The sequence below is a fragment of the Dipodomys spectabilis genome, unplaced genomic scaffold (genome assembly GCF_019054845.1).
Source record: "Dipodomys spectabilis isolate Male_0828 unplaced genomic scaffold, ASM1905484v1 ptg000098l, whole genome shotgun sequence".
In the NCBI taxonomy this organism is placed as follows: domain Eukaryota; kingdom Metazoa; phylum Chordata; class Mammalia; order Rodentia; family Heteromyidae; genus Dipodomys; species Dipodomys spectabilis.
In genome coordinates this window covers 20,816,165-20,828,963 of record NW_024870775.1, presented here as the reverse complement: position 1 = coordinate 20,828,963, position 12,799 = coordinate 20,816,165, and the positions used below count along the sequence as shown (strand labels likewise).

At 34.3% G+C, this 12,799-nt stretch overlaps 1 protein-coding gene across 11 annotated transcripts in view; it reads left to right on the top strand.

Moving 5' to 3' along the window:
* The window catches only part of Ptprd (protein tyrosine phosphatase receptor type D), a 514,161-nt gene that overhangs the window by 334,200 nt on the left and 167,162 nt on the right, over positions 1 to 12,799 (top strand). For 7 of the 11 annotated variants that reach the window (XM_042686895.1, XM_042686892.1, XM_042686887.1 and 4 more), the window contains exons 10-13: positions 4,156 to 4,300; positions 7,362 to 7,667; positions 8,598 to 8,791; positions 10,415 to 10,441. In XM_042686895.1, the coding sequence (XP_042542829.1) occupies positions 4,156 to 4,300; positions 7,362 to 7,667; positions 8,598 to 8,791; positions 10,415 to 10,441 (672 nt within the window). The remainder of the gene's footprint in view (positions 1 to 4,155; positions 4,301 to 7,361; positions 7,668 to 8,597; positions 8,792 to 10,414; positions 10,442 to 12,799) is intronic. The other 4 variants (XM_042686894.1, XM_042686896.1, XM_042686890.1 and 1 more) reach the window with 1 other exon arrangement.

The window sequence follows — 12,799 nt, the reverse complement described above, 5'->3', positions numbered from 1 at the left end:
CATTCCCTTTTGGTCTCATCCCTGCCAGCATCTGTTGTTATAATTTCCAGGGGAGAATGGGGGGGGGAGAGGTAAGGAGTGAGGGAAGTGGGGGAGAGAAGGGATAGTGGGAGAACAACAAGGGAAGGGGTAACAATGCTTGAGAAGAAATGGTCTCATTGCCTTACTCATGTAACTGTAAACCCTCTGTACAGTATTTTTACAATGAAATAAGATTAAAAAAAGAATTCTTAACAAAAGAAAAAAATGAATGACAGAAATATAAAGGAAGTCTTGATGTGTTTGCAGAGCTATGAAAGAGCAGAGTGAAAAGAGTGAAAGAAAATGAATGTGGTCCAAACATATGATGGACATGTATAAAAGTGAATCAATAAAACCTGTTGGGATTGGTTAGGAAAGGTCCAGGAAGGATGACGAAGATTGAGAGAGGGAGTGAGTCTCATCATTGTTTGCATAGATAGACATATCCAAATGAAATCCCCCTGTAAAACTAACTGGTACTAATTAAAAGCATAAGAAAATGAGTGTAAAGAGCCAGCAAAACACTCGTCTACTGACAACAATTTCTAACTATGGAAAATACTATCTCTATTTCTAACTATAAAATTTGTAACTATAAAAATACTTTGAAAAGTATTTTTGTTTTGTTTTTTATGAGCTGAAATAAACTCCTGTTCTTTGACCTACTTATGCTATGTGTATGTATTCATCCAAGGGAGCATAAATGATGGTTGATTAGCATGGGAATAGATAGATAGGCAGACAGACAAACAGATAGATAGATAAACAGGCAGCAGACTAAAGTCTGTTGTATTCTTTATGCATCTGGCTTTATAACTTCACAAGTTTTGAGGAAACAGGATTACTCAAAATGTTAATGTTAAGGCATTTATATTAGTCAAAGTTCAATATTTAATTACAAGTGGTTAAATTTCATTTGGCTAGCAAAGTTAAGTGACAATGTAGTGAATATATAAAGGGAATTTATAAAGAAAGACAATAAGTGCTCTGACCAGTTACAAAAATAACAGGTTTTTTTTTTTTTTTTTTTGGTTGTTGACTTTGTTGTTGTCAATGTACTGTAGTTAGTTCTTTCTTTTTATTTTTATTTCATTTTGCCTTTTACATTGGTTTATTTCTAGGAATCACTGTCTTTGATATGCTGCATCTTATATATATATACATTATTCTGATTTGGGGAAGGGAAGGGGAATGACAAAATACTGAAACAAGGACAAAGGATGACCCAACGTGACAAAGATACTCACAAGACACTATGTTGGAAATGAACTTGACAACTTTGCAGGGGAGAGAAGGAAGGGTTAGTAGGGCAAAAACAAAGGAGTGGGTAACAATGTTTGACAAGAAAGGTTCTCATTACCTTACTCATGTAACTGTAACCACTCTGTAGAGCATCTTTATAATAAAACAAACGTTTAGCGATAAAAAAAAAAAAAAGCAGAACAGCTATTTGGAGACCTGGTGGAAGAAATGTAATACAAAGTCCATTGTATCTATTTTAACATCTTTCTAAATCAGATTTCAAAGTTGATCTTATAAAAAAGTATCAGACTATAGAGGAACAAATACTCTATGAGACTTAAGACTACCTGTGTTTTTTCTACATTAAAGTATTTGGGTTACTGTTGGGTTACTGTTGGGTTACATGATTGGAAATACCTTTAGATGCTAACACTAAAATTGATTTGTAAAATGCATTTGTTCAAACTGACTGTAAAGAAAGAGAAAGATGAATCACAGCAAATGTTTATTGGCATGCTAAGTATTATTTGATATGAATGTGAGTATATGTAAAATGTTAGTATTCTGTGCAAATAGAAAACCTGGATAAGAGGAGAAATGGAAATCGCATAATGAAATTTACATTGACACTGTTCTCAGAATTGCACATATGTTAATCCTTTAAATCCTTATAAAAGCACAGTGAGCTAGATGCATTTATTAATCCATTTCACATGTAACAAAACAGAGGCACAGGAAAAAGATTTAATTCAACACATTTCACATCACTGGCTGGGATTTGAATCTAGGCAGGCAAGTTCCAAAGTAACTTTTTTTTAAATATTAAAGTCAACTGCTTCGTTAAGTATACTTTATAGAAATATATATTAATATATAGAGAATATTGTCAGAATGGGAATGCCTTTTAATGACTGTTTCTTTTGTCTTTATGAGACATAATAGGGACTATTAGAACAAAAAGTGTTAGTGAAAACAATTTATACAATTCAGTTTCTTATACCTGTTTCTCTTCTGTACCCTACAAAAGATCTTCAGATTCTAAATAGTCTCTAAGTTCTAACAAAAATCACATATTAAATGAACAATATAAATTAATTCATGGCACATCATAAGATAGAACTCATAAGTGGCTAGTAAATAAATATGAAAATTTGAGGAGAATTGAAATCTTTTGAGTCTAATACGGATGCTAAAATGTCCCTACACCTACTTTTACTTTTTAGAATATTCTTATTTAGTGAATTTGAAATTCACCAAATAGATCTTTTATATGAACCAAATACCCTAAGAGTATTTTCTCTCATTTTATATTCGAATTCACAGTGACAGATTTATTTATATGAATAGCAACACTGTTTTTTTAGAAAGCATTAAGATTATTTTTGCCATTGTTCAAAATATATGTATATATTCACCTTAATTTTAAGGTTTACCATAGCCTAATTTTCAATTTGACATTGACTATCCAAAGACAGCTGTTTTCTTGCTAAAACAGAAAGACATATTTTAAGAACAGAATATAAGTTAACATATTCAACAAAAGAAGTGCTATTCCAGAACTCCTGTATGATACTAAAAGATGTAGGAAAGTTTGTCAATTTTCCAATGGTACATCTCTGTTTACAAATATAAAAGAAGTTTTCATATTATTTTAAATGAATAAATAGCTATTTTAATAGAATTTATTCAGCTTTCTCCAGAGACATGATTTTTATCTCATCAGGATGTAGCAGTTCCCTATGTCCTTTCAGAAAGTCCTGTTTGCTGTTACTATATCTGGTCATTTTCTTTGCTCATTATTTAGATCATGTGAGATAAGCTAGACATCTGTTCAAACATGTTTAGTATTGTCTACAACCAGGGTACATGTCAGTTTTTCTTGTGGGCTATGTTACACAACATACATTTTATGGTATAAAATTGGTCTCTCAGGCTCCTTATCTGGTACTTTTGGATAACTGTCAATGTTGGGAAGACCTCTAGCTTGTCTTATTCCAGTTACATTATTATGTTTCCACCAACATGCATTTTAAACTGATTTCTTTAAATCATCTTTGAGCAGTTGTACAAAGGAGTTGTCATTCAACAAGGCAATTTATGAATACAGTGCATCTTGATCAACGTCACCCAACCAATCCACCCCTTCCTTCAATTTTCTTAATACTGTAGGATATGCGTTGAATTCTATGACTGTATTCTCCCCTCTTCCTCTCTTCATTCATCTAATCCCCTACCCTTGATTTCACCCCAATCTCTTTAAGTACCTCTTTCCTGGTGTTTATTTGGTTGGACTGTGAATTAGCCTTTTTAAGGAATTACATCATTTGACTTCTCCCCCTAAATGTATCATAGTCCAGTTAATACCTTTTCTATGGTGAATAATGCTGGAATGAACATGGTTGGGAAAGTGGTCTTATGGTGTACTGGTTTGTAATGTCTTGGCTAAATGCCCAAGAATGTAATTGCTGGATCACAGACTAATTCTATGTTTAGTTTTCATTAAGAAGTTCCACTAGTTTAGTTCTGGATACTCACTAATGATTGTTTTTGTGATATTTTAACATTCTGGAAATGTCATATTTCAGACACCATGATTTGCATGAATCTTTTTTTTTTTTTTTTTTTTGGTTGGTCGTGGGGCTTGAACTCTGGGCCTGGGCGCTGTCCCTCAGCTCTTCAGCTCAAGGCCAGCGCTCTACCACTTGAGCTACAGCGCCACTTCCGGTTTTCTGGTGGTTTATTGGAGATAGGAGTCTCAAGGTCTCTCCTGCCCGGGCTGACTTTGAACCGCGATCCTCAGATCTCAGCCTCCTGAGTAGCTAGGATTACATGCGTGAGCCACCAGTGCCCGGCTTTGCATGAATCTTAAGATGGCCAATTCTCTTCTTGCAGCAACGAGTTACCATTGAGCCAGGGACATCATACAGGCTGCAAGGGCTGAAACCAAACAGCCTTTACTATTTCCGTCTGGCTGCACGCTCTCCTCAAGGCCTGGGTGCTTCCACAACGGAAATATCAGCAAGAACCATGCAATCAAGTAGGTGTCTTTCCTTGCTTACTTGTTGCCTTTATTGTTTTCCACTATGAGGCATTGTTTCTGCCTTTTATCTCCACCAACGAGTCAATCTGCTAATATGCTTTTGTGTCTGTTGTCACAATGATTGTAAGCACCCCATTTTGGGGATTAGAACACAGCCATGATCTAAATTTGGTCCAGATAATAGACCCTATTTTCTTGCTTTCTAAACAGAATATCTTTCAAGTAAGTCGATAGACTTCCATAGCTGAAAATGGGTGAAAATATTGACGTCATACCCCATTTGGCCAATTATGCAGTGGAAATCACTGCAAAATAATCAGAATATGGAAGAAAAAAGAAAAAAAAGGCCACAAAAGTTGTAACTCACATCTAATTAAAGCACGTAGGATTTTAACTTTGGTAACTTTTTAACTTGCGAAAAACTCATCTTATATAGTTTTGTTTAATCCTACTCAAGAGTAAGCTGAGTAATTTGGGAATGGATTTGTAATAACTCTTCAAGTAGTAAAAATTTGGAATCATCCACAAACTGTATTTGGACAAGTTTAAGAACAATGTAACATGCACAAGCTCACTCACACTCCCTTACATTGCATTTTTTTTTTCTTCAGGTCCAATCTCTTTTTGAAACTCTTCCTCTTAAGCATAGCTGTATTTGTGAGAATGAGAGTACATTCTGCTCGTTTTGCATAAAGTATTATAGAGGAGATTGTGGTTGATGGAAAATTTGGTGGTTTATAATACAGATATTTGCTCTTTAATAGAACTTATAATTAGATTATAGACAACCACTCATCTTGAAGTGTGTTATAAAGTATTTTATCTGTGATGTATGCAATAGATACTAAGATCGACAGATACCAAGAGGATGGTCTGTTGAACTCATATTTAGACCAGTCAGAAAACATGAAAATTTTGATTTTTAAAGATTAATTTCATATACACAATTCTTCTAATGTCTTATAGAAGCAAGAAATCTTTCAGAGATTTTTGAAGAAAAAATTCATATTGTCCCTTCATGAGAGCATGATTATTCATATGAAAAGTATTAAGATCCTATTGCCTAATCTATTAATGTATGCTGCTTTATTCCATAATATTTCCTTTCATTTAAAAATGGAAACTATAAACTAATGCAGCCATGTATGTCTGCTTTGATTTCCAGACAGTTTAATACATGAAATATAGAAATTATTTTGTAAACTCATTAAGTTAAAAGAAATGTTATATGTGTGATTTTAGGTATTATGTGGATTTCAAAAGTCTTTTCAGATAAATGCATTCATGGATACAATGGGGCCTTTTTATAACTCTATTAGATGAGCACTTTCTATTTATTGAAGTAAACATTTCAATTATTGTTAAAAACTTCCCATAGAATGCAGGTGTGAAGGTAGCAATCTACATAAAACGAAGCCAGACTTTAAAAAGAGTTACAAGTGAGTCCTTCCTGTTATGTGAACAATTCAAATTATTGTGAATAATGATAATGCATACAAAGCAGTTTCATAATTTGAGACAGAAGAACCTTCAGTCAGATGCAATAAAATGATATTCGGGTAATTCTGCAAATCTTATTCCAAATTTGCAAGGTTTTCTGTCCTGTGAGGATTTCTTTTTCAGTTAATACAGGAGATTTTCACTTTGATTGAATGTAAGGATTAACTCCAGGCACATAAATTAATAGTAAGCAATAATCCTCCAAAAAATTCTAAAAACATGTCACTTAACATTAAGATTTAAGAACATCTAAGAAAAGCCTCATGACATATTCAAATGCAAAAATCGGGATTATTTTCTTGACTCTACCCATGTATGTTGACCTAGAATTATGTGTGAGTATGTATTTGCCAAACTTAGCCTGTTTCTTGTTCTTCTTTAGAAGTATATATTCCTAACTTTAAAAACAATTCCTCAATTATATTATTCTTTATAGATTTTAATTCTTTGACATAGCGATATATCTGGGTACTTTAAGGGATAATAATTGCTCAGAAGGTGGACAAGAAAATTCATCTAATAACTCATGCAAATCTACTTTGTATTTCCAATTATATACAAAATGAAAGATTTTGAACATAGATTATATCTTTTAGATGCTTCTTGAGCTTTTTTTTTTAAAAGGAGGTCTTTTTAATGGCTGTTATGGACATTTTGTAAGGGGGTAGATGATTATTACTGATTTTATCAAAATTTGCTGGTGGGATCTAATTCTTTACTAGCAATGGTGTCTCAAGAAGAATTATTATTTAAAAGGCTGAAAGCTGACATAGGGTAAGTACAAGTTACAGTCAGAATCAGCAAGCCTTGACATTACCCTCGGGTAGGTAAATCTCGGACTATGCATTTTCATCCTTTACTGATTCTGCATGCTCACTGTATTTGGGCTTTGATCAATGTTAGGTTAACACTTTTCATTAAAGCCAGTCAGGCATATCAGCCTTTTAGATAGGGTGAACCCTTTTATGTTTGTTGGCTTTTCCTTTTAATTTGTTAAAAATTGGAATCCATTTAGAACAAAATTATATGTATACAATATGCATATATATATATATATACTCATAAATATATATGTATATGTCCTTAGTGTGGAACTGAGCTCTAGGAATGACATCTGTAAAGCATCTTCTATATCTCCAGTTTTATTATTTTTTTAAATAGGATTTTAGCAGCTTTGGGGGACTGAATTTTCAGCATACTGGGGGGGGGGGAGATACATAGGGATTGTTTTAGGAGAAGAATTTAAATCTCAGGTAGGTAATTTTATTTGAGGCTCTATAATCTCAAGGTTTCATTTTCACATATTTCCCCCCATCCATTGTTTAACAATTATTTTTTGGTCATTTATTCATTTTTTTTTTTTTGGTTCACTCATGTTTACTAAGCCAAGGTACATAAATTTAATTTGAAAATTTAAGTTTCGAAGCCTTATTTTTGTTTTGTTCTCCTTAGTGTTCGTTTATTTATTTTTTGCCTTTTGTTTTATCATTTTTTTTTCCTCTCCAACCACTCCTGTCCTTTTCACTCAAATCCTCCTTTAACTCACTACCAAAATAAGAGCCGTCAGCTCCTCCTCAAGACATTAGTTGCACCAGCCCAAGTTCCACTAGTATCTTGGTAAGTTGGCAACCTCCACCAGTGGAAAAACAGAATGGAATCATCACCGAATACTCACTCAAGTACATCGCCGTGGACGGGGAAGATGACAAGCCTCATGAGGTTTTGGGAATCCCTTCGGACACTACCAAATACCTTTTGGAACAGCTGGAAAAATGGACTGAATACCGGATCACTGTGACTGCTCACACCGATGTCGGCCCTGGCCCTGAGAGCCTGTCCATATTGATTCGAACCGATGAAGATGGTATGTTGTCTCCGCCAAGTCAGTCAGTTTTGCACCTTTCTGACACAGTCCTGATCTGCTGTCGTTTCATAGGCTTAAAAGTTAGCCATTTTTCTCTGCTCATCTTTGTGACCCAGCATTGCTGTTACTTCAGTATTTTTGCCAAGACCTGCCTGCTACATCCTGGGCAATGTTTTTAAAGATGTTTTGTTTTGTTTTGTTTTGTTTTTTCAATCTCAATGAAATATTTTTCTTCCTTTTAAGAGGATATTCTTCTCCTATGGTCTTTCAATCCAGCCTCTCTCTATGCGTCCATGTAACGTCTTCTGTGTTTTGGTTTTGTTTTTGATTCCTCCCTCTCTCTTGGCTTTTTGTACTGACTTCTTTTCCATTTTGAAGTTAACTTTTCAAAACTGCCTTCTTATCTTCTTGTTGCCTTTTTCTTGCGTATGTCAGAAATACTGATGCTCGACATTTCAGTTTTTGGCATCTGTTGTATGGAATATATTTGATATGAGGAAAAAAGAGAAGATAATCCATATAATCAAGCATCTTTTTATTCTGCTATTTTACAAAAAAAAAAAAGAAACCTTTAAAACAGACACAACAATCAACAATCTGTTTTTGTTATTATTTCAGTGCAATACCTCTTTGTGCTTTAATGCTTTGAACCTCAAAGCATCTTCCTTGGCTTTTGTACATTTTTTTTTACATGTTTTTCTATTTCTCTGATACTCTTTTTTTCTTCCATTTTGTTTTTTTGCATCGGTCATGTTTTTTGATCTTTTCTTAAAAGGTAGAGCAGATTGGTTGAGCATTTTCATTGGTTGAAAATGTTTGTGTTCTTCGAAGGAAACATAGTGGGTCTGCTCATTTTTAAGTAAAGAACAGTGCTCTGACTGGGTGGGACACGTGCCTATAATTTTCTTTTATCCGATGATGTTGTTCCAGTTCCTAGTGGTCCTCCTCGCAAAGTCGAGGTAGAGGCTGTCAACTCAACATCTGTTAAAGTCTCATGGCGCTCACCTGTGCCCAATAAACAGCATGGCCAGATAAGAGGATACCAGGTGCATTATGTGAGGATGGAAAATGGTGAGCCCAAGGGGCAGCCCATGCTGAAGGACGTCATGCTGGCTGATGCACAGGTAAGCCTGTTCTTACAGGATAGGGTTTCTCTGACTTTGTACCTGGAGACAGGCTCTAGTTTTAGCTCTTTGATATTTTAGGGGTCTACACACAATTTTGGATTTTAAAACACCAGGCTACCTAGTGACCTTCTTAATCAGAAGTGACATCAAATAAAGAAATAACTTGGAAGGAAATGAGCACTCACTCTGATAGATAACATATCACTGTTTTCCTAAAAGACAGATATTCACTACTCTTCTGAAAGAACAGATAATCAGCTGTAGGTCTGAGTTTGTCTTCCTAACGTCAAACAACATGGTTGATTTAAATATATGAAAGGCAGAAAACTCCAGACTGCAGTTTTGCTGATTGTGTCTGCTTTTTTGTTTTTTTGCAAAAACTACTTAAACTTAGTTGATCTAATATCCAAATTCGATTTTTATTCAGGGAGTGATGCCTAGGCAGTATTTTATGTAGCACTTGGTTAGTTCATATTTGATAGAAATAATTGTTTCAGTCCCTCAATGTGAAGACAGTGACAGTAACAATAAAACTAGAGTTTCAAGAGAATAAATGGCACTCCTTTGTGTTGGATCAAGAAAAGTGCCAATAATGAGTGCTTGAGTATGAAAATACATATTTTTCCATGTTAGGGCATTGCTTCCTGTCCATTGAGCTCAAACCATTTCATTTAGTTATTTAAAACACAGCATTGATATTTTTCAATATTTTTCATAAATTAGACTGATTCAAACTAGGACCCCAAATTTATTTATATTCCACATATTTTTCTTCTTTCACATATTTTTCTTAAAGGAAGAGGATTTCAAATTGTAATTTCTATGCTGGAAATTTATATGGCCTAAAGACTAATATTATCAAATAGTGATGCCAATAATATGGCAATGAGGTATGAACACTATTGAAAGTAATTTGCCTAACCAGAAAATTGATGTATTTTATTTCCTTCCAAATTTTGGGTTGACAAAAATACATTAAATTTCAACTCTATCATTTTTAATCCCTCTTCTATTTTAGCTTTTATTTATCAAGTGCATCTTTCTTTTGGGGATGCATCTCCTTTATTCTTTTGACTATTCATTAAAAGTTCCTTGCCTCTAACAGATCTTCATTGGGGCTAAATAATTGAGTATAATGAAAGATATGAATCCAAAGCATTGCTTGAATTAACCCTGAAAGAATGAAAAATATTTTTGTGAAGTAAGATATGATTTAGAGCATTTTATCTTTACTATGTTTTATTGATTCACTGAACTGAACCATTAAAAAATACAAGAGTCTGCAAGTGTGGTTGAGTGGTAGAGTACTTGCATTGTATGGAAAAGGCCCTGGGTTCCATCCCCAGTACCACCCCAAATAAAAACAATCAGACAAAAAAACACAAGCTGATTTTACTACTAGCAATAACACAGCATATGAAATTATAACTTGCAGTTGGAAGTGAGGGCTACAACATAGTAACACACGGATGCACTTTGGAATCTTATTGTATACACTATTTCATTCATTTAACTTTCTTATTTTAAATCAAAGGAGGGAAGCATTGCCTTTAGGAGGCTATAAGTTTATCTTTATTTCTTTTTATTTTGTTTCCTCTCAACTTTCTTAACCTCACTCAGTGGGAATTTGATGATACTACTGAACATGTGAGTAATTTTTGACTGCTTGGTCAAAAAAACAGACTATATATGCTTGTTTTCTGATAATTTTTCTCACTTATTCATGAGCTGTCATCACATTTGCTTGGATGCATGGACTAACAAACCATGTTTTAGTTCTTCTCACTACATGTGCACTCTTTCATGTGTGAAATCAGCATGGTGCCACTAGTTACATAAGAAAGATTTGGGATTTCGATTTCTATTACTAACTCTGACTTTTGACACAGACAGAGGAAGCATGCTGTAAATGAATGCATCACAGATTGGAAATGTTTGACGTAGCTTGCTCATAATCCCCACAATTGAGTTATATATTCATTGGGTCACATGACATCGATCTAGTTCTGACTCTATATACAAGAGGCCACACTGTTGTGCCCATAAAAATTTATAAGAAAATAAATAGATTTGCTCAGAAATCGAAGTTATCTCACTGAAGAAAGAATGCTTTTTAAAATATTATATTTAGAAGGTAGTGAATTATACTGATTGATTGTATACTGTATGTAAAATATTGTAGGGATACCTGTTCATAGACTGGATGATTAGGAACATGTAAATTTGGGGAAAGTTATGTAAGAATTGCAAAAGAAATGACTTACAGTAAGGTGCAATGCATTATGAACTGAGTAATGATAACAATAGGAGCTATAAATTCAGAGAGTGGACCAGGATGTTAGATAGTAGTAGACTGGATGTTCTTATGTGAACTCAAGGATCTAAGGCCTAAGTAGAGATTGTGTCAGTGAACATGTGTGTGTATGTATGTGTGTGTGTGTGTGTGTGTGTGTGATATGGAGATGATAATACATTTTAAGACATTTCTGCATGCGCAAACAGTCCTGGAGGCAGTGGAGACTACTGATGTATAACTGAGTGACAGTGAACTTACCAATTTGACACAGTGAAAACTTGCAAATTACTGATAAATAGTGCAATGTGGTAAACCATAATGTTGTCAGTAGTTCAGCTGTCAAGATGAAGAGCTAGGGCTCTTTAAATCTTCAGTCCTAGAGAGAGAGAAAAAAGTAATTAAAATGGCAAAGCATTTCAGAGAAGGTTTTCTTTCATTCTGTATATAAATATTTACTGCTTAAGCACAAGCATTCTTGCCTGGGGATCTTGTAAAAAAAAATGTACAGAGTAGCACTTCTCATGGAATTGAAAATATTGCAGTATTTCACAAACTTCTTTGACCATGACCAATAATAGGAAATACACTTATGTTGTAATGCAGTGCATACATATGTTTAACTGGAATAAAAATATTTTAAATCGTACTTCTACCATTAAATATATGATAAACTCATTTAAAATATTGTATGCAAGTCTATTCCTTTTTTTTCTCATCTTGTTTAAGCACTAGTCCTAACTGATTAGATTTATGTAATGATGTACTAAATGGGTCACTAGCTGCAGCTTAAAACCAATGATGATTTGGTAGAAAATTTGAAAATAAAAAGATAAAATATACAAAAGCAAGGAAAATAAGTTCTTTTACTAGTTCCTTCATGTAGTGATCAGAATACAATAAACTTTAAAACAACAGAAATGACAGCATGACAAGTAGGATCAATTATTTTAATGGAAGAATTGACAAGACCTTACTCAGAACTTGAGGAAGTAAAAGAGGTCAATAACAGCTCATAAATTTTAATGATTCATTACCATTCATTAAAATATGTAAGTGAAGAAAGAAAGGGGAAAGTATTCCTGAAATTACTGATACATTTTTGTTAAATTGAACTTGAGATAAGCATTGGCATACTCACAGAGAATTGTCCAGCACCTATTTTACAACACATAAGTGACTGGAGCCCAGAGGGTAAGGGTGGGTTGAAAATAAATTCAGCAAATAGACAGAAATGATTACTTCAGCTTATGACTTCAGCTTTTCTCTGTAGGACTAGAGAGAAATGTAGCAGCCCAGGACTGTGACAGTGCCTGAGGGGTGCCAACATTCAACAGGCAGTGGTGGGAATGGAGGTGGCACAGGAGGAAAGCAGGAAGCTTGAAGAACTGTGACCATTTCGTTAGATATGCCACTTCACCAAGGATCCGAAACCACCATATAAGGGAAGAAAATGTAGCCCAGAGGCTTGTGACTCAAGCCTTTAATCCCAGCTACTCAGAGATCTGAGGATCATGGTTTCAAAGCCAGTCCCCACAGTCTGTGAAAATTCTATATCCATTACCAAAAGAGCCAAAAATGGAGATGTGGCTCAAGTGTAGAGTGCTACTCTTGAGTACAGAGCTCAGAAACAGATCGCAGACCCTGAGTGAAAGCTTCAAGATTGACACAAATAAAAACAAAAGAAAGAAAAAAAAAGATAGCCTAGAAGA